Source organism: Oryctolagus cuniculus, chromosome 19, assembly GCF_964237555.1.
Source record: "Oryctolagus cuniculus chromosome 19, mOryCun1.1, whole genome shotgun sequence".
NCBI classification, from domain to species: Eukaryota; Metazoa; Chordata; class Mammalia; order Lagomorpha; family Leporidae; genus Oryctolagus; species Oryctolagus cuniculus.
The window spans coordinates 14,853,999-14,876,647 of NC_091450.1; the positions used below are offsets into that span (position 1 = coordinate 14,853,999).

The 22,649-nt window shown below is 39.7% G+C and overlaps 1 protein-coding gene across 3 annotated transcripts in view; it reads right to left on the reverse strand.

Moving 5' to 3' along the window:
* Positions 1–14,473: 14,473 nt before the first annotated feature.
* RBBP6 (RB binding protein 6, ubiquitin ligase) overlaps positions 14,474–22,649 on the reverse strand; it is a 33,430-nt gene continuing 25,254 nt past the window's right edge. For 2 of the 3 annotated variants that reach the window (XM_051847515.2, XM_002711828.5), the window contains exons 15-19: positions 21,553–21,621; positions 19,839–20,201; positions 19,445–19,546; positions 16,835–18,589; positions 14,474–16,463 (exon numbers count right to left, since the gene is read on the reverse strand). In XM_051847515.2, the coding sequence (XP_051703475.2) occupies positions 14,894–16,463; positions 16,835–18,589; positions 19,445–19,546; positions 19,839–20,201; positions 21,553–21,621 (3,859 nt within the window). In that variant the 3' untranslated portion in view covers positions 14,474–14,893. The remainder of the gene's footprint in view (positions 16,464–16,834; positions 18,590–19,444; positions 19,547–19,838; positions 20,202–21,552; positions 21,622–22,649) is intronic. The other variant, XM_070064570.1, reaches the window with a different exon arrangement.

Sequence of the window (22,649 nt, forward strand, 5' to 3'; positions counted from 1 at the left end):
CCTTCTCTATATAACTCTTTCACTCTTTCAAATAAATAAACAAATCTTTTTAAAAAAATTGGTTGAAATGCTAAATACTATGTGTATTTTACCAAACAAAAAATTTTAGAAGTTAAGATTCCTGGAAATACAGAAGATGTACAACAGTGGGGAAAATTTTTCTGAATAAGACCAATATTGGAGGGTAAAGTTACAGTAATCATGAGATTATGGTATGATATAAAGATGGATGCAAAAATAATGGAATAGAAAATAGTGCAGCAACACACCCACACAAATACAGTAATTGATTTCCAACAAGATTTCAAAGGCATCAGGGGAGAAGTTACAGTCTTTTCAACAAGTGGTGCCAAAATAGTCACAATATATGTGAGAATACTTCAAAAAAGTTCATGGAAAATAGAATTAAATAAGGTTTTTGAAATTCATATATAGTTTTTCACAATCTAGCTTTTTCATGAACTTTTTGAAGACCATTCATAGCCAAAAAATAAAAATAAAAGAAGTGCAATTCATACCATGTGTTATATACAAAACAGTACAAAATGGATCAGAGGAACACTTCCCAACTCATCTTATGAAAGTACATTACTCTATACTAAAACTAGACAAAGACATTACAAGAAAATGACACTACAGACCAACATCCCCTGTAGATGAAAAAATCCTAAATAAAATACTAGCAAACTGAATCCAGTAGTATATAAGAAGAATTTTACACAATAACCAAGTGAGATTTATTCCAGAAGTGTAAATTTGGCTTAATATTAGGAAAACGAGTCAACATAGTACACTTTTTAAATAAAGAATAAAATTCTCATGGTCATCTCACTGGATGCACAAAAAGCATTTGAGCACTTTCAGGACAAAAACACTCAGCAAACTAGAACAGAAGGAAAACTGACGAAAGTCATTTGTGAAAAACTGCATCCTGCTTGGCTGTGAAAGGCTGTTTTCCCCCTAGAGCCGGGAGCAAGACAAGAACTCCTGTTCTTGCTGCCACTATGCGACATTTTATTAGGGGTTCTGACCAGAAGATTTGGTCAAGGGAAAAAAGCATCTAATTGGAAAGGAAGAATTACAACTGCCGCTATTTCCAGATGACCCGACTGTACCCATGGAAGTCTCACGCACAGGGCCATGGCTGTGGCATAGCGGGGAAAGCTGCCGCCTGCGGTGCAGGCATCTCATGTGGGTGCTGGTTCGAGTCCCGGCTGCTCTACCTCCAATCTAGCTCTCTGCTATGGCATCAAAAAGCAGAAGAAGATGGTCCAAGTCCTTCATCCCCTGCCCCTGTATGAAGACCTCGAAGAAGCTCCTGGCTCCTGGCTTCAGATCAGCCTGGCTCTGGCCATTGCGGCCATTTGGGGAGTGAACCATCAAATGGACACACCCCCTCTCTCTTTCTCTGTCTTTGTAACTTTGTCTTTCAAATAAACAAAGAAATTGTTTAAAAAAAAAAATCCCAGTCACACACAAAACTGTCAGACATAACTAACAAATTCAACAAAGCTGCAGAACACAAGATCAATATGTGAATATTTGCTCTATTTCTATACCTTACTAATGAACAACCAAAATTATAATTAAGAAGTCATTCAATTCATAATAAAATAAATAATAAGTAAAATACTTAGGAATTAATTTATCCAAGGATCCATAAAATGTATACACTGAAAACTATAAAACATTGCTGAAAGAAATTTTAAAAGGTTTAACTAAATGAAAATACATTGTGTATTCATGGATTAGAAGACAATATTGGCCTGTGCTGCGGCTCACTAGGCTAATTCTCCACCTGCGGTGCCGGCACAGCAGGTTCTAGTCCCGGTCAGGGTGCCAGATTCTGTCCCGGTCGCTCCTCTTCCTGTCCAGCTCTCTGCTGTGGCCCAGGAAGGCAGTGGAGGATGGCCCAAGTGCTTGGGCCCTGCACCTGCATGGGAGACCAGGAGAAGCACCTGACTCCTGGCTTCGGATTGGCACAGCGTGCCGGCCATGGCAGCCATTTGGAGGGTGAACCAACAGAAAAGGAAGACCTTTCTTTCTGTGTCTCTCTCTCACTGTCCACTCTGCGTGTCAAAACAAAACAAAAGACAATATTAAAGTGACAATACTACCAAAAGCAATCCACAAATTCAGTGTAAAACCTATCCAAAGCCCTAGTTGCCTTTTTTTCTAGAAATGGACAAGCTAATCTTAAACCTCATATGGAAATACAAGGGGTCCAGAATAGTCAAAACTATTCTAAAAATGTATAGTGTTGAAAGAATCATACTTCCTGATTTTAAAACTTACTATAAAGATATAGCATGATACTGGCATAAGAAAAAAATCAGTAAAATAGAACTAAGAATCCAGAATTGATTTTAGAGAAGGTGCCATGGTTCAAATTGCAGTCTTTCAACAAATAATCTGTGATAAAAAAAAGAATGCAGTTGGACTTCTATTTCACACTATATGCAGAAATTAACTCAAAATGCTTCATAGATCTAAGAGATTAAAAGCTATAAAATTTTAGGGAGAAAATTAAGGAGATATTTATGACCTTGGATTAGATAATGGTATTTTATATGTGACATCAAAAGCAGAAGTGAAAAAAAGATAAGTTGGACATCATTAAAATTAAAAATTTCTGTTTTGGGGTTAGAGTTGTGGTGCAACAGATTAAGCCACCACCTGCAGTGCTGGCATCCCATATGAATGCTGGTTTGAGTCCCAGCTGCTCCAAACCCCAGTTACCCCTCTTGGGAAAGCAGTGAAAGATGGTCCAAATATTTGGTCCTTGTACCCATCTGGGAGACCCAGATGAAGCTCCTGGCTGTGTCTGGCCCAGCCCCCGCCATTGTGGCCTTTGGGGAGTGAAACAGTGCATCGAAGATTATCTTTGCCTCTCCCTGTCTCTCTCTCTCTCTCTGTAACTCCATTTTTCAAGTAAACAAATAAATCTTTGAAAAAATTAAAAAAAAAAACTGTTAAAAAGGACACTACAGAAATAAAAAGTGAAAAGTAAAAAGACAATCCACAAAATGGCAGCAAATATTTGCAAATCATATATCTGATGAGGCTCTTATATTCAGATTACATAAAAACACCTACAACTCAACATTTTTTTTAGAAAGATTTATTTATTTATTTGAAACTCAAAGTTACACAGAGAGAGGAGAGGTGCAGAGAGAGAGAGGTCTTCCATCCGTTGGTTCACTCCCCAATTGGCCGCAATGGCCAGAGCTGCGTCGATCCGAAGCCAGGGGCTTCTTCCAGGTCTCCCATGCTAGCACAGGGGCCCAAGGACTTGGGACTGCTTTCCCATGCCATAGCAGAGAGCTGGATGGGAAGTGGAGCAGCTGGGTCTCAAACCAGCGCCCATATGGGATGCCAGCACTTCAGGCCAGGGTGTTAATCCGCTGTGCCACAGCGCCAGCCCCTACAACTCAACATTAAAAAGACAGATAGCTCAATTAAAATATGGGCCACCTGGGATGCTGGTGTCTCACGTGGGCCCCGGTTCACATTCTGGCAGCTCCACTTCTGGTCCAGCTCCCTGCTAAGGGCCTGGGAAAGCAGTGGAAAATGGTTCAAGCATTTGGGCCCCTGCTACCCACATGGGAGACCAAGATGAAGCTCCTGGTTCTGGCCTGGTCCAGTGTTGGCCCATTGCAGTCATTTGTGGGATAAACCAGTGGATGGACCATCTATCACTATCCCCCTCCCTAACTCTGACTTTTAAACTACATAAATCTTAAAAAAAAAAGAGGAACAGTTCAGTAATTCAAAACTGAAGCACAAGTATGTGAGGATACTGAGTTGTTTTGTCTTTCAGAAAGTTATTCCTCAGAAACAACAAAACTTAGAACCTATTTCATGTTGTAGGAGAATGAAGTGGCTTCTACATCTAATGACCAAGTTTCACGGAAAAGGAGCAGCAAAGGAGGACTGAAGGTAGATGAGAAATGTGATTTTGAATTTAAAAATTACAGAGAACACGAATGGCAGATTGTACACGGCGACTATTGAATTAAGAAGATAAACTATGCTTGCTCCCGGCAGAAAGAAAAAAGATAAAAAATTGTTGTGTCTTTAAAGTTTGTGGAAAAAAATACATGTGGAAGACAAATCTCTTAGCTACACCCTACAAGCTATCAGAGCTACCAAAGAGAGAAAAGAAGGTGTGTGGTGGGGGGGAGGGAAGGAGAATGAAATAGTGGATGAAAATGTTCTTGATCTAAAGAAACAATTTGTTTTGATATAACTGACCGAGGAGCCAGAGTCACAAAACCAGAATAGCCCTGGGGCTTGCATTGTGGCATCAGCATCCCATCTGGGCACCGGTTTGAGTCCTGGCTGGTCCACTTCCGATCCAGCTCTCTGCTGTGGCCGGGGAAAGCAGAAGATGGCCCAAGTCCAAAGCCAGGAGATAGGTGCTTCCTCCTGGTCTCCCATGCGGGTGCAGGGACAAATGACCTGGGCCATCCTCCACTGCCTTCCCAGGCCACAGCAGAGAGCTGGACAGGAAGAGGAGCAGCTGGCACTAGAACCTGGCGCCCATATGGGATGCCAGCACTGCAGGCAGAGGATTAGCCAAGTGAGCCACAGCGCTGGGCCCAGCTTTTATTTTAAGATTTATTTATTTGTGGGCCGGCGCCGCGGCTCACTAGGCTAATCCTCCGCCTTGCGGCGCCGGCACACCGGGTTCTAGTCCCGGTTGGGGCGCCGGATTCTGTCCCGGTTGCCCCTCTTCCAGGCCAGCCCTCTGCTGTGGCCAGGGAGTGCAGTGGAGGATGGCCCAGGTGCTTGGGCCCTGCACCCCATGGGAGACCAGGAAAAGCACCTGGCTCCTGGCTCCTGCCATCGGATCAGCGCGGTGCGCCGGCCGCAGCGCGCCGGCCGCGGCGGCCATTGGAGGGTGAACCAGCGGCAAAGGAAGACCTTTCTCTCTGTCTCTCTCTCTCACTGTCCACTCTGCCTGTCAAAAAAAAAAAAAAAAAAAAAAAAAAGATTTATTTATTTGTGTTTCTTTTTTAATTTTATTTATTTATTTTTTGACAGGCAGGATGGACAGTGAGAGAGAGAGACAGAAAGGTTTTCCTTTTCCGTTGGTTCACCCCCAATGGCCACTGCGACCAGTGCACTGCGCTGATCCGAAGCCAGGAGCCAGGTGCTTCTCCTGGTCTCCCATACGGGTGCAGGGCCCAAGGACTTGGGCCATCCTCCACTGCACTCCTGAAATAGATACACAGAGAGAGGAGAGGCGGCAGGCGCGGGGGGCGGGGAGAGGTCTTCCATCCACTGATTCACTCTCTAATTGGCTGCAACAGCCAGAGCTGCTCCGATCTGAAGTCTGGAGCCAGGAGCTTCTTCCAGGTCTCCCATGCAGGTGCAGGGCCCAAGCACCTGGGCCATCCTCCACTGCCCTCCCGGGCCACAGCAGAGAGCTGGACTGGAAGAGGAGCAACCGGGACAGAATCTGGCGCCCCGACCGGGACTAGAACCTGGGGTGCCGGCGCCGTGGGTGGAGGACTAGCCTAGTGAGCTGCGGCGCCGGCCATATGCAGCACTTTTGACAATTACTGAACAAGCCTGCTCTGGACTTTCCATCAGGCAATACGGGGAGAAGGGCTGTTGTGAACACAGGGGAATCCAATCTAAGACTATATATGCTCAATCGAGCCTGCTTGGCTCCAAAAACTCCACGGTAGCTAGGTTTGTAATTATACCGCATCTTCCACACCTCATACTGAAGAGTGGCGGATTCCTCTCTGGGGAGACCAAGCCTGGGAAAAGTACCTGAAAGATCTCCAATTAAATGCTCCACCCAGATCATCTCAATGCATCCCAATGCATAGCTTCACACACCAATTTATAATACAAGGAGAATAAGAAAATCCCAACACAACCTGTCCTGTCTCCACAAGCCCTGTGACATGTATCACAAAAGAACAGAATATTATGAAAAGCAAACAATCAAAAAAACAGACAACTCTCAGATACTGTAAATATCGGGGCCTGCGCTGTGGTGTAGCGGGTAAAGCCACCACCTGCAGGGCCAGCATTCCATATGTACTCCAGTTCAAGTCCCGGCTGCTCCACTTCTGATCCAGCTCTCTGCTATGGACTGGGAAAGTAGCAGAGGATGGTCCAAGTCCTTGGGCCCCTGCACTCATGTGGGAGACCTGGAAGAAGCTCCTGGGTCCTGGTTTTGGATCAGCCTAGGTCTAGTGCTGTGGTTACTTGGAGAGTGAACCAGCAGATGAAAGACCTCTCTCTCTGCTTCTTCCTCTCTGCAACTCTGCCTTTCAAGTAAATAATAAATAAATATTTTTTAAAAAGAAACTGTGACTATGCCAGCAGAAATTTAAAAACTGGAAAATGTTGAAGGAATTCACAGCAAAAAATCCTAAATGGGAAATAAGAGAAAAGGAATAAGAAAATTAGCCCTTTGAGGATCCATTCAGGAAATCTTAACATCCAAATAATTAGTCCCAGAAAACGAATGTAGGAAAAAAATAGAACCAAGGATATTTTATTATTATTTTTTAAATTTTTAAAAAGATTTATTTTTTTGAAAAGCAGAGTTACAGTGAGAGGAAAAGACAGAGTTCTTCCACCTGCTGATTCACTCCTCAGATGGCTGCAATGTCCAGAATTAGGCCAATCCAAAGCCAGGGGCCAGAGCCTCCTCAGGTCTCCCACTCAGGTGCAAGGGCCCAAGCACGTGGGCCATCTTTTGCTGCTTTCCCAGGTGCATTAGCAGGGAGCTGGATCTGAAGTGGAGCAGTCGAGTCTTGAATCAGTGGTCTTGAACCGGTGTCCACTTGGGATGCCAGCACCCAAGGTTGCTGCTTTACCCCCTACACCACAGCACAGCCTGAAACACATTTTAAGAGTCATATATCAAGATACACCATTGGGGTTTTTAAAATGTATCAGGATAAAAGGAATTTTACAAAAGATTTTGGGGTAGGGGGGAATGAGAAGTCTGAATGGCTTTGAACTCCTGATCAGCAACACCAGAAGCAGGATTATGACAGAGAAGTGCCTAAAATAGGAGCGAAAATCATCTCCAGCCTGGAATTCTCTGCTAGCCAAATCTAAATTGTCACATTTGTGACAAGATGGCTTTAACATATTTTACCTCGCAAGTACTCTTCCTCAGGAATTCACTAGAGCCTGGGTCGTCCACCCCGAATGAGGGGGCAAACCTAGAGAGAGAAAAACACGGGATGGAAGACGTCAAGAGCCAAGGCTGGAGGAAAGGTGCGTGGGGGTTCCCAGGGACTTTCAGGCTTACAGGGAGACCAATTTCATTGGCTATGTAGAAGGAGGAAGGTTCTAGGAGGATTACTTTCCCCTCACGGGCCACCCCAAAAAACCCGACGGAACACTTTATTATAGGGAAAGGAAGTTTTTTCAGGTGAAACAATTGTTGCTATTAATTCCAGGAAAAGTGAAGACAATTTTATGAGAAAGAAATCCTATTACAGCAAGACTCAATTCTGAACAGTGTGCATAGATCTAGTAACGCACAACATTGTTTTGACTTTTTTTAGGTGTCAATATTTACCACTTTATTTTGTACAAAACAGTAGCAATGAATATGGAAATTATCTTTCATTGGCACACAGGCAAGTTGTGAGCATTCCAAGCCAATGTATATAGTTTAGAGCAGAAGGCTAAATAATAGCGTCAACCATGCTACCGAACATAGGAAAAATGTTTTTTATTTAAAAAGGTTAAAAATTAGATAGCAATATATTCTTAATATTGCTCTCATCATTCAAACCTGAAGAAAAATAAGAAGTGACTTCATAAGTTTAAAAAAGACGAGGGAAAGAAAGAAATCAAGAGGCTGCTACAATACTGCCATCCGGCCAAACCATCATCCTTCTATATTTGCATACTTGATAGTAGCATTATTTTTTCTGAACGATGTGCAACTAACTACATGTAGAAAAGCAGCAAAGCAAAAATATCATAGCAATTGTCCATTAAGAACCAAAAGAAAGAAAACAAACAAAAACAATAACTCTAGGATGAACACACTGTAAGACAGACGAACATTCAGGAAGAATGAATCAATATCTACATCCTTGGACTGTTCCTCTGTCCCAAGAAAATTCAACTATCAATTCAACTGTCAACTGTGCATTTTTGGCAAATGTGAGTTTCTCCATTAATATTATACTGTATGCAAAGGGGTCATAATAAATCCTTCTACACAATGAACTTTTAAGTAGATAGCTGAAAATAAATTTACTACTTGTAAACACATACACAAAAATACAATTTTTTTTATCTTCAATCATTGTTTTCAAAAGCACATTATCTTTGATATTGACCTCTTCCCCCTCGGTCTCTGTCCCGATCACATAATCACCCTCTTTCTCCTTCACGGCCTCTGTCTCTATGTCTCCTCTGTTATTTCTAGAGTGATCTCACTCTCACTCCCGATTGCTTTCATGGGGTCTGCTCCTCCAGCCACTGACAACAGCTCGTGTGCGATGCAGGAACTCATCCACCCTTATATCATAATCACGCTAGAACAGGGAAGAAATGGGTTAGGCATGTCAGAAATCCAAAGAGTCTGCAAGTTCCTATATTATGACTGGTAGAGAGAAAGAATCTAGAGAAATGCAATAACGAACTGGTTCACAGAACGCTTACTCAAATCTATTCAGCTTTAATGACGTCAGGTGATTGCATTGGCGAGATTGTGGACAAAATACTCACCTAATCTTAGGCATCAAGTATTATGCCTACATGCTGCCCATGTTTTTCTACAACAGGCTAACCTTATTTTTTCCCCCCTTGAATTCTACAAGTACTCATCAGAACAAATTCTGCCCTCTTAAGGTGAAATTGGGAAGTCTTACACTCTGAATTTTCTTTCAAACTAAATAGCTGTTACTAACAATTTATGGAATTTTAAGAGAATACGTACTTCTGTTTCAGAGTTAACACCATACAAAAGGGAAGAGAGAACAGTGAAGGGCAAGACAGCCATTAAAATGAGGCACGAGGGTAAACTGGCTACCTGTAGCTTGACTCCACTCCTGTTTAAGGTTTCCAATCTCACCTCTCGGCTTGCTTTTACTGATTTTGGTCCCTTTTCAAAAGTCAGTTTAGGGGACCAGCACAGTGCTGCAGTGAGTTAAAGTGCCAGCATTGTTGTTCTAGTCCCAGCTGCTCTACTTCTGATCCAGCTCTCTGCTATGGCCTGGGAAAGCAGTGGGAGATGGCCCAAGACCTTGTACCCAAGACCTTGGCCCCTGTACCCATGTGGTATTCCTGGAAGAAGCTCCTGGCTCCTGGCTTTGGATCAGCTCAGCTCCGGCCGTTGGAGCCATTTGGGGAGTGACCCAGAGGATGGAAGACCGACCTCTCTCTGTCTCTGTCTCTACCTCTGTCTGTAACTCTGCCTCTCAAATAAATAAATTTTTTTTTGAAAAAAAAAAAAAACAAAAAACAAAACTGTCAGCTTAAATGTAAAGAACATACAATTCAAAAATACCATTCTATACTACCTTTCATAATAATGAATAAATGATCATAAACATACATATACATATACAAACCAAAAAGTTGTTATGTACAAGTCCATGAACTAGAGCTTGTTAAAAGTACAAATACACTTCAATAAAGGAATCTTAGAAAGACTTCCTATTTTAAAAATCACTTGATTATTTATAAAAGGCATGCTTTAAAACACCCCAACTCTTCAGTGCAGATATACACAGGCTGTGTATTTCTTTCTTAACTCAAAAAAAGTACTCAAAATCTGTTTGTCTTACTTTTTTAAAAAATAGAAGTATTATCAGAAAAAAATTGGGCAGCATTTAATAAACTAAAAATCAAAGATCTCAGACTAGCTACTATCTTTCACACATCCCATTTTGAAGTGATTCAAAAAGGCTTTCAGATTAATCAAGTAATTTATGTGAACCAATTACTTTTATTCTTTTCCATTTCTTTTTTTAAAAGATTTTTATTTATTTATTTGAGAAGTAGAGTTACAGACAGTGAGAAGGAGAGAGAGAAATGTCTTCCATCTTTCATCTGCTGGTTCACTTCTCAAATGGCCACAATGGCCAGAGCTGAGCTCCAATCTGAAGCCAGGAGCCAGGAGCTTCTTCTGGGCCTCCCACACGGGTACAGGGGCCCAGGCACTTGTGACATCTTCTACTGCTTTTCCAGGCCATAGCAGAGAGCTGGATTGGAAGTGGAGCAGCCGGGACTCGAACCAGAGCCCATGAGGGTTAAACCAGGGAAAGGTTTAACCTACTGCACCACAACACCAGCCCCTCTTTTCCATTTCTTAATGTATGCTTGTTACTTGCTAGTGTTATCATAGCCAAAGGAGGTAAAGGACAGGTGGTACCAACTTTCTTGGTTCCTAGTTTCAACAAAATTTGGTAGTAATACATTAATGAGTTTAGAAAAATCTGTTAATGTACTCTGTTTAGAAGACTTACTAACTTAATAGACACCATTTATCCTGTAAAAATTGAGTTAAATATACAAAAAGCTTAAAAATACCGATTGCAGTATTAATTATTTAACTATTGTTAAAATCCTAGAACAGAAAGAAAAGTATCTTAGGTACCACCTACCCAGGACATAACAGTTATACTTGTCTGTGTAGGAATTGCTTCAACTTTGTGTAGGAGTTGCTTCAAATAATTTGTGGCTTGATTGGAGAAAGGAACATAGTCTACCTAAATAATCCAAACATGTATGAGCAAGTATTTTTAATAAAAACAATTTTTGAAATACCCCAAAACAGACTACATTTAAGAATAGAAAATGGTCCATTATCCAACATAATCTGGTATTCCTATATTTAAATGACCTGCAGAATTCTAAGAAGTTCCCTCACTCCTTGGCCTTCTTGTGCAGTTGCTACTCGCTTGTTTACCTCTGTATCTTGCTTCACGTGGCACTGGCTGATGGTCTGAATAAGGTGGATGAGCTTGAAGAGGTGGAGCGCGGTGTTTATAGTAAGGATGACGTGGAGGTTCTTGCATTCCTGAATAACGGGCTTCCCTTGCCAAGACTTTTAACTGGAGAATGGGGGAGGATAGATTTGTGTCAAGGTGGTGGGAGGATGGGGAATTAGGTTGGTTTTGAACATGGACATCACTCTAAATAGCTGAAGACAACGGAACTTTGTTTATTGGCATTTTTATCAGCAGTGATATTTAACTTTTCCAAGTGTTTATTGGCCATTTGTATTTCTAATAATTGAGATTGTAATTTTTAAAAACCGTAGAGAGAAAAAATTGGCCTTTTAAAGAACAGTAGCTTCTTCTGCCCTCTAATGGCACAATTCATCTCAAGGGAATTGTTTCTTGGTTCAGAAAGAGATAGCTCACCAATTAGTTTTTGTTTAAAAGGTGAAGAGCCTGTAACACAGGACAGAGAAGGATGAAGTGCCCTGGAAAAATGTGATTGTGTGATGTGTTCTGGGGAAATAGGAGAGAAATGACATAAAACTTACAAGATTGAGATTCACCAGGAAAAGACATCAAGAAATCAAAAAAGAAGAAAACCAGACCTCTCACAACAATCTTCAGAAACACCGGGGTAGACCCTTGTTTCCAATCTACCAGTCAGTTCGAAAACCTAAGCGATTAAAGATGAGACGGTAATCCCAGAAGACCTGAGAATGTTACTCAATTCTTGGGTCATGCCATTTAAAAAAAATAAATTATCATAGTATCTACTTCTCTAAAGCTACTTAATGAGAAATTTATCCTTTTCATATTTACTTATGCTCAAAAGTGTTACTGTACTTTTATATGAGACAATTTCTGGCATTCTACTCAGTTCTACTGAGTTGTCTATTTGAGCATCAACCTCATTGTTTTGAAAACCGCAAGCCACTCTCCCTCCTAAACGGCCAGTGGGAACTAGATCTGGATGGCCTGGCCTCCTTCCCAGCACTGAGACCAGCTGTAACTGTTTTTGGGTAGAATCATCCTCCTTTCCCATCAACACTGTATGTAGCCTATGTCCTCAGGTTTCCATTGTGAACTTTTCGTCGTGTAGGAAGTAACTTCAAAGGGAATACTGGGAATATACCTCATTTGTTCCACAGTTTACCCTGTCCCTCCAAATTATGGAGTGTTCATAATTCCCAAGATGTTCTACTCAAGCTTAAGAGCTATCTGCTATATAAGGAAAAAGAGTTGTCACTGGGTGGGTGTCTCTCCTTCTTAAAAAAAAATTAAAAAGATGTAGTACTATAGCAAAAATTTCATATTCTGCTATGTCTGCCTCATTGATTCCCACATTTCTAGCAACAATAGTTTCCCAATTTTCATCATATCTATTAGTTTTTAAGGACATTAAGTATCTTCAAAAAGTATATGAAAAATGCATTATGAAAAATGAATGAATTTCAAAAACTTTTGGACTAAGTTTAATTTGCCCCAAAAAAACTTTGAAATGCATATACATGCAGGAGCTTCAAAAATTTATGCAAAAATGTGTATTAGAAAAAGACTGAATGGATGCACCGAAAGGAACTATAGACTAGGCAACGTGGACAACAGACATAGGGACACTTGCATAAACTTAGTAGCTTTCCCCCTGTCTGAAAATCCTCACCTTAAGTATTGTGGAGGCTTAGCTCCCTTCCTTTGGCAGCTGACACTAGTTATTTTTAAGCTCCTGTTTTTAACACTTTGGAATATCCTTGGCACACTAAAGGACCTAGTTAATGGAAAGGGACTATTCTTCAAATCTACATAACTCAAAAACTAACTACATAACTCAAAAACTCACAAAGGAAGCGGACATACTGCTGGCTGGCTGTGAAGTTTGCTCCTTTGGCCATTACATGTATTTATTTTAGCTGCTGTGCAGATGAAGATTAATTTGCTCGGTAAAACATGACCTTAAAGTTAAAAAAGCTTATTTCAATTTATTACCATGTAGAAGACATGGCTTGACTTCTGGAATATAAGCCAGACACTCTTCTGAGGCTCAAGCTCAGTCCAATGAAGGGGACAAACACAGCCCACAGCAAACAACCTGCAGCAGGGCGGCAGCATATTCAGAGATGCCACCATCAGGGTGGGCAGGCAGACCTGTGAGGAAGTAAGTCTAAACAGGTGACTTAACACTTGAATGAGCAGGAAATTGCGGGAAAGGCAGAGAAGGAAGAAAATTTCAGATGAAATAGCCCAGTGTAAAAGATACGGAAATACAATTTGGCAGGCCAGCAAAAATAGGTGTTCTTATGTGTTGTGACTTCTCCAGTTGGAGCGATTCTTCATAGGCGGTGCAGTTTTCTGCTGAAAGTAGCAGGAGACTTTAAAGGATTAAAGTCAAGCACCTGGCGCAATGCCTGGCAAGTAGCTTCTTAAAAGTCTTTGAAGCTTTTTGTTTCACTAAGCAGCATTCAGCACCCAATTCAGGCTAGAGAATTAAGTGCAGCAAGATGGCTGAGAGGGAGCAGGTTTGGGGGGCTCCCCAAACCTGTGGTTGAGAGAAGGCAAAGACACCCTCATGCCTGAGTAAAATCAAGAGGAAGGAGCTCCAAGACAAGTTGTGGATGAAATATTGGAGCTTGTATTTCAAGAGGAGGATGGCCCCAGGTGCTCTGTAACTTCAGAAAACTGACATAGGAGAGGACTACAGTTAAAGCAAAGGTCAGATGAGAGTAAAGTGAGTCTAGGCAATGAAACAAACTGCCCTGATGATGGAATTTATTAAGTCAGCTCTGTATGCCAAAATCTTCAAGAGAATATGGGAGACAAATACACATTTTTTATACAAATTAGCAAGAATTAAGAGTATAACTTAACAGGACCCTGAAAGTAAAAAGTGTGTTGAGTTGGGGGTTAGAGAGGGAAGGGCTGAAGTGTGTAGAGCAGACATCTCAGCCCAGGCTTTGGGGTGTCTGAGAAAACAAAGACCAGTATCCTAGATCACCACAGACCAGAACTGTTCTCTCTTCCTTTTTCTTAACAGGGAACAATACTTACTGCCACGTTGCTTAAGTAGTTCTTACTCTCATTCCCCACATCTCAGTAGCCTTTCACTGTTTACAATGTACCTCTTAAACCACAGCAAGGAAGGAAATCCATCAGAATCTTATCTAGTACCCACTGCTTGCTTTCATCAACCAGGCAGATAACGTAGGCCACTCAATTTAATTATCAGGGTTTCAACAAAAATATATGGCCATCATCTTCATCTCTCAAGATTCAAAACCAAGTTTTATTACAAGGCCAAACCTGTAATTACTGTAGTAAGACCCTCCCAGATTTATTCAGCTCCATCTCCAATTATCTTGACATATTTCTGGCCATCTACTACCTATGAAGTATATATTTTCAATGTTAGTTTATGAATTTTGTATGGCGTGAGTTCACTTATATTAATAAAAGCTCAAAGGATTTCCTTAAGTAGGGAAATGGAAGGGGGAAGAGAAAATGATACCATTATTAAAAAATGCGAACATTCGACATTTGAAAAGTTTACCTGAAAACTTTTATTGTAATCAAAAAGTGACATAACGGGGTTGTAATGAATTCAGCAAATCATTCTGCTGATATTTTAGAACTGGTATCAGCTTTTGCCAGGCAATTAAAAAAATTCAAATGTGAAAATTTCACAGTACAGTAAACTCCACCTCAACTAATTAATGGTGGTTAAAAATAATAGGCCCTAGCAAAACCTCTCATGTTACATGGTCACAACTCACAATTCTGTACAAAAGTTCGTGTTATAAAGCTCTGATGTAAAAATCAAATAATCAAGCAGCAATAGTTTAAGTGCAGCACAGGGTCTTCCATATCATTATTTACAAGACTTGAATCTCTTTACATTATAACAAAATTTAATACAGATGACTTAGTAATTAAGTCAATTTTTAAAATCTGTCCTTTTACACAGTGACAGATTTCACTTTTTGGTCATCTTTCTCCTTCTCCTTTTCTTTATCTTTGCTCTTCTTTGACTTCTTCTTCTTGTGTTTGTGTTTTTGGCTTTTTTCCAATTCTGCTTCGGTGCCTGCATGTTTCTTATGCTTCTTATGCTTTTTATGTTTCTTGTGCTTTTTCTTTTCCTTCTTTTTCTTCTTCTTCTTGCTGTCCTGACTCTCCGCTGAGCTGGCACTGCTACTATGGCTTCGGGTCTGGCTTCCAGAAGGGCTATGACTTCTACTTGGACTAACGCTGGGACTGCTTTGACTCTGGCTCCTGCTTACACCCACCTGGCTGGCAGTTGCTGTGTCCAGGATCTCTTTTGCTTTCTCCATTATTTTGTCTTTCAGGTCCTTAGCAATGTTTCCAGAAGTTTCCTCGTCTTTCACAGATACATTACTTTCACTGTCACTTTCATTATAGTCTGGTTCAAAAGCAGCTTCATCAGTTTCTCTCGTTAAGTCAGAGGAAAGTCTAGAGGAATGACTTAATGGGGGTTTCGGCTTGACAGCATTCTTGTCAACCTGCCCAGTAATTTGCTCTTTTTCAATCTGAGTCTCTAGTGGGTTAAAAAAATACAGCAATTTACTGCCACTTGACTCTTTATTGTTTCTTGCCTCTAATATATGTTTCTCACGATCTTTACAAGGATTTTTATCCACAGATTTTGTCTCTTCACTCGAGCGTTTAACATCATAAGTGGCTTTGTGTTCATGAGGTTTTTTGTCTCTGGAGGGACTAGAATTACTTTTTTTGGACTCTCCTGTTGCTTTTTTAGGCAAATCTCTCTCCTCCCTCGGCTTATTTTTCTGTCCAGATGACGAATCTTTATTCCGAGAAGGAGACTCTTTTCTTCTGGTCAGTTCATTCCTTTCATCTCTCCGTTTGGAACTTGAATATTCTCTGTTGTCATAGTCAGTTTTCTTGTCTCTATTGGGAGTGAAGTCTTTATTTGAGGAACCACGAATGGAATCATGCTTATCTGAAGTTCTAGTCTCTTTGGAAGACTGAGATACACTTTTAAAATTTCCCTGTTCAGCCAGACGTTCCAAATTACTATCCTTTTCTGGTTGGGTGCTGTTCTTTCTCTTTTCAGGGTTTTCCTTTTCTAACACTGAATGATCTCGATCTTTGGTTTTCCCTTTGTCACTAGATGTAGAGTTTTTTGAACTTTTGACCTCATGTGGTATTACTTCATGGCTGACTTCCTTGGTGAGTTTCTGAATTTTTTCTGGTGGCTCACTCTCTTTCTCAGTATACTTGACTGTGTTTGATGGTTTAGTACTGACATTTTTTATAACACTAGCAGGCTTCGCTACAGTTGATATAGGCTGTGTGGATTTAACATCTTCTTCTTCAGATTCAAAATCATCTTTATCCCACTTGGACTGAGGAACCTGAATCATAATAATGACATCTTCAGCAGGAGCTGTGTTGTCATTGTTATATTCTTCCATAGTTTTAATGACAGTTCGCTTTGTGTCCGTCTTTTCTTCAGATTTCCGCACAGGACTGCCTCCAGTTGAACTTGTGCTAAAAAGGAATGAAAAACTTTTAATAAATGAAGAATTTACTATTAATTTTAAGATACAATACATAAACACAAAAATCGCTAACATAAATATGATAAATGTCCTTTTAACTTTAAAAAGCCAAAACATTCTGCTCTAATATACACAGAATTTAATGAAATGACTGCATAAAAACAAATGTGGTTCTCATTCCCAACATCTACTTACAACCTTGTCTTTAATAATAATTCTTTTCTTTAAAGGCAGAAAGAGTAAGCTGGCCTATCCCCTGTGATCAGCACATTCTTAATCAACATAATAAAGCATAATCATGAACTAAAGGAAATCTTTCCCCAAAATTCCATCCCTACCCACCTACCCACAATCAAATACCTGGTATAATCCACAAGAGTTGAACTGGACCCTTCGTTTCCAGTTACTTTTCGTCTGACCTTTCCTTTGATTTTTTCCTGTTTCACTTTGCTCGACGTTGACTCCAATTTTTCAGAGGGCTCTTTTGTATTAGATGTATTTTCTGCACTTCCAATTTTTTTCCCAGTTTCTCTGTTGAGCTTGATTTTTTTGGCTGGAGCTGTTGATGAAACTTTGTCCTTTTCAGGGGTCCTGTCCATTTTTTCAATATCAGGTTCCAGTTTGCGCTTTGGTGATGGTTTCACTATTTCAGTTACTTCTAGTTTAGAGATTTTCACTGAAAAACACTCAAAATCCTTATCTACACCTTTTTCCTCTGTTTTCCTTTTTCTTTTTTCTCCCTTGCTATCAAGCAGTTTATTTTTCTCACTAGGCTTTTTGGCCTTTTCTTCCTTATTAGTTAGCTTTTCTGATTTGACATCTTTGGAATAGTCCTTCTTCACTTTTTCCTCTTTGACTGATTTTGTCTCTTGGTGTTCTTTTGCAGATTTAGAGTGAGCTTTTCTGGGTGTACCAATGACCTTTTCATCTTTCTGAGATGATGATGATGATTTCGCAACGTCAGTCTTTGGGGTCTCCTCTTTGGCTTTTTTAAGTGGAGGTTCAGGTCGAGGAGATTTTTCACGCTCTCCATCTAGTTTTTCTTGAGGTCCTTTAGAAGGCTTTACAACATTTTCTTTTTTAGATACAGCAGATCCATCGTTTTTCCGTTTGGTCTTGTCACCTTTTGCTTTCGGTTTATCTTTCTCTCTCTTTTCTTTCTCAGAAACTGACTTAAAAGTGATAGATTCTGCATCCATTGGTTCATCTCTAACAGGTGTAGCATCATCTCTACTTGGGAGAACAAACAACGAGTCCGTTTTATTTTCTTCAACACCTGTAGGTTCTCTTGATTTCCTAGAAGTCTCTAATAACTCTGGGTTCAGAAAGCCTTCACTTTCTTCCCCTTTTCTTCTTTTTCTGTGTTTCTTATGCTTATTTCCTTTACCATCCCCTGCAGCATTTTCACTCTCCTTTTCTTTCGACTTTGTATTGTCCTTCTGATTGTGACTGTCTCTTGTTGAAAGTTTTTCTGGATAGCTGCCACCTATATTTCGACTTCTATGACTTTGTCCACCAACATAATCTTCTCTGCGGCCTCTAGTGAAGGGGGAATTCCTGACATTAAGTGGTAAAAATCTCTCTGGAGAAAAGTTCTCTCTGTTTGCTGAGGGCCTAGGCTGTGCTCCAGCAGCATAACCTTTATAATATTTTTCGTACCACTCTCTGTATTTTCTCTCCCATTCTCGGTAACGGTCTTTTTCAAATGGGTCTCTAAAGTCAATATTCCTCCCATAATAAGCTTTTATGTCATAAGGTGGTGGTACTTCTCTGTACCTATTAAAATATTCACGTTCTGTCTCCCCTTGAGGTACAGCACGCTTACTGGGAGACTGTCCCCTAAATGCCTGAGGAGATCTTGATCGTGAATGATAGCGTCTGTATGGGGGTGATCTTGACCTAGATCGATGATATCCATGAGATCTAGATCGTGAACGGTAATTTCGACTCTTCCCTCTCCCTCTTCTGGGGTATGGAGGTGATCGTGAATAGGAGCGAGAATGTGAACGGCTGAATGACCGAGAATAAGAGCGTGAACGTGTTGAACCCGATCTTGATTTAGAGTAAGTATATGAACTTCTTGAATACGATGAACCACTATAGGGCGATTTAGACCTAGAAACAAAAACAAAACAACAGTTGATAGTTGAGAAATATATCAAAATAAAATACAGATTCTCAGATTCTAGTATTCTCTCCTCACGGTTTGATTTTTTTTCTTTATATCAAGTTTCATCTCAGATGATTTAAGAGGCACAGTGACCTCTATTTGGATGGAATAAAATACACAAAATCAGAGCAATCACTTGTTACAAAACAAAAGTGAAGTCTTAACAATTAGGAGTGGAGTGCATTAATGTACCGTGAGTTATATGAGCCAATTAACATTAAACAAAATGCCAATTAAATTTTACTTCCTATCTGATTATTTAATAGGAGTCCAATTTTTGTCCTACACTGGCCAATAGTCTAGCTTTACAAAAAAAAAACCACGCCTCAAGTGTAAGTTGAAAAAAATAAAAAAATTTTAAACAAACTTCCAGGGAATGTTTATAGTTCATTTTCTATCAATAAAGCAATTTGTATTGTACTACTACTTTATAATTACACAGGTTAATGTTCCAGCAAGAAGCTGTAGCCTTATGGTGAAAGGGTGCTCAGAAATGTTTTTAAAGACTATTCCCCTATTTCTTTCCTTCCATAACCATTTCCCAATTACTTCACATTATAAATAACTTCAAGGGACATGGGCAATTTAATCCCCATAACTGCTAGTTCTACCACAATAAAATTTACACTGAGACATTATTTCAATAAACAGATATTGGGAAATAAGCTACATCTCCATTTCTATAAACCTAGACCGAATCAGAAAAATTTCATAAGTGCAATGCTATTATATCCATAGCTAATCCCTGGATATTCAAGTCCCATTTGTAATTCTGTTGTGAAGGCTTGCAAAACACTAACCTGGAAAATGAGCGCCTACGCTCCTTTTGAATCTTTTTGTATTCCATCAATTCCTTAGCAAAATCATTTGTAAACTCATCTAGCTTGGACTTTTTCTTTTCCCTAGTAAAATAAAGTTAAAGAGTGAAAGTTAACAAAAACCATTTAAGAAAACTAACAAGACAAATGTAATTAGATCATGAATGAAATGAATGAAATTGCCATTAGTTTTCCACTTTAAAACTACAAATAACTAGGAATCCCTGAGGAAGTTGCTTGTATGGCTTTGGTTTAAATTTTAGGTGAATTTTCTTGTACTAACTGGAAAACACTGTAAAATGTTTCCAAACATACCTATTTAATGTTATATCAGAAAATGAAAGAAGTGTCTAGTAATTCAAATTAAAATGCTTACTCTTCTTTCAGTCGTCGCTGCTCTCTATAGAATTCTTCCCTGGACAGCGGTGGTGCTTGTGTTGTTGGGATGGTATTTGAATGAGCTGTCTGCACTCCTGATGATACCCAAGGTGTTGATAAATTGGCAGGAGCAGGAGGAAACCCTGGCGGAGGGACACTATACCCAGCAGGTGGTGGCTGGCCAGGAGGAAACTGAGGAGAGAACTGTGGAGGAGGAACACCTGGAGGGAGAGGAAGTGTATGGGGAGGAGGTGGATACAGAGGAGGTGGAGGAACAGGCACAAAGACTGGCGTTGCTGGAAGCGATGGGCCTTGGGTCCTCTGTGATCTCTCGCTGTGGTGTCGCCCTCGGTTTATACTTCTGGAGAAATAAATTCCAAAGTATTATTCCTTCCAATTCAAGTCATCTGAGACAATCAAATGTGTCTTCTACCCACAATTATTTTCAAACTTACAAATAGCAGAAGAGAATCAACCAGTATAAAATACTGATGCCATTCATTTGTAAAAGTAATTCTATAACAAAATCATGATTTTTAAGGACACTTAGGGAATGAGATAATATGTTTATAAGACCATGGAGACACTGTATTTAAAAGCTATCTTTTGTAAACTTCAGATTGATCATCATGCCATTAGTTATCATCTTTCCCATCTCTTTTGAAAGAACTGACAGGTTAATGCTGCTGTGACCCAACTCTCCAAAATGCCTTTCAACATCAAGTTTAAAGAAAAGCCACTTTCTGGAACCTCTTTTTTGAAAGAGGATTTAGACAAGCTTCATTCAGTGTTTTCTCTCAAAGGGTTAAGTAAAAACAGTGCTCAAGTTTCTGAACTGCATCTCATTAAAGAAACTGAATGGGCTTCTGTTGAGCTCAAGGTTCACTAAATTACAGGCAAGTGGCATACAATAGAAGAGGGGTTTAGATTTTAAGTCTCTCTCCAGAGAGCTAGGAATTTGCAAATATTACCTTCTTTTAACATGTGATCTAGTAATACAGTAGTTAACTTTCATAAACTTAGCAATTTTCAATGGAACATCAGAAGATAGCTTTCTTATCTTTGTTACACCATTTTGGAGGCGGCCCCTCTATCCCTGGTGGTGACTGACCCAGGCATTAAGATCTACCTATGGCTTGCTGCTTAGATTCACACTGCTTGTGCCTATCAGGGCAAGGTCCCTTAACAATCTCCTTATGTCTTCTTGTGGAAGACAGAAGATAGGAAAAGAGTAGGACAGTTCAGTCTGGAAGAAAAATAAATGCAGTTCTTCCTCACACCTGGGAGCTAAGCTGGTTAATGTGCATCTCAAATTAAACTGCCATCTTAAATGCTGTCTGGACCTAATGGCTTCCTTCTGCCTCCAAGAGAAAATGCAAGACAATATTTTTTGGGCCCCTGTACCCATGTGGAAGATCAGGAAGAAGCTCCTGACTTCAGCCTGGCCGGCCCCAGCCACTGCAGCCATTTGGGGTGAACCAGCAGATGGAAGATCTGTTTGTCTCTCCCTCTTCTCTTTTACTTTGCCTTTCAAATAAAATAAAATCTTAAAAAAAAATTACCATTTGGAATACTAAATGTAACTTATCCTTGAAGATAACCACTAAGGACTTGAACTAGGCACAAACCAGTCACCTGCCCCCTGTGCTAAATTTCTATATTTTTCAGTATGTCTTAAGACTATTATTTTCTAAGATTTTTGGCCTTCCTACCTGTAGCAGCTTCTCTCTCCTCTTCTAATTTGCTGTGGTGGAGAAACCAGATATCCAAGCTTGTTGGAACTGTATAAGAAGAAAAAGGTAAAACAGACATGAGCATTTCTTCAAGGGTATTAATACACGACCTTAAGTGTGTAGACTTTAGGGTATCTATTTTAATTTTCTGAGAACATCTTCCTAGTCTGTGATTCTTAATTTTTCCAGATACAGATCTGAGTAGAAATACTACCTTTACTTAATATTAACATCTTTCTTACTAACTGTATTATAACAAACTTCAATATAGAATATTTTTCTGTCATGTATTTTAATTAGTACTCTATAAAAAGGAAAAAGAGCCCTTTTACCTGCAAAGCACTATGCAGGCACTTTACATGTTAAGATAGGCAGCATCATTCCAATTCTACAAATGAAGAAATGGAGGCTGAGTAGTAAAACCATTTGCTCACTATCATATAAGTAAACAGAGAGGCTGGGATGGAAACCAGGTCTACTCATCTCCAAATTCCATGTTCTCTCTACTAATACAACCTACTAGGCTTTCATTTAACATACTAAAAATATCAAAATTTTAGAATATAAGTCAAATTGGATTACAGAAATGGAACTGCTAATATATATACATATATGTAAATATAAAATAAACCCAATGATTTTTAATACCATAACACATCTCAAAGAAACTGAAGTTCCTTGTATTTCAAGGCAGAAAATTCATACCACATATATTTTAATATGTAACAAAATTTTAACAGACACTACTCAAGAAGTTTTTTTTGAGATTCAAAATATTTATTAGAATCAAGGACTTCCAGCCAGAGCAGCATGGAGGGGGCCATCCAAGAGAGGAAAACCTCAGGAATTTTGTAATTGGTAAACTTTAACCATAATATGGAATATTCACTGAAATGAAATTTGAATCATCTGAATTGAGATCAGAATTCCACAGTTAAAGTAAGTTTTCAAGTAATTATTATTTACTTGCTAACTGAGGTCCTGCCAAGATCTCTTTTATTATTCATAAAAAGTGGGTAAGAATTTGTGATTTTTGTATTTTACTATTTTTGAAAATTATAGTTAACCATTGAACA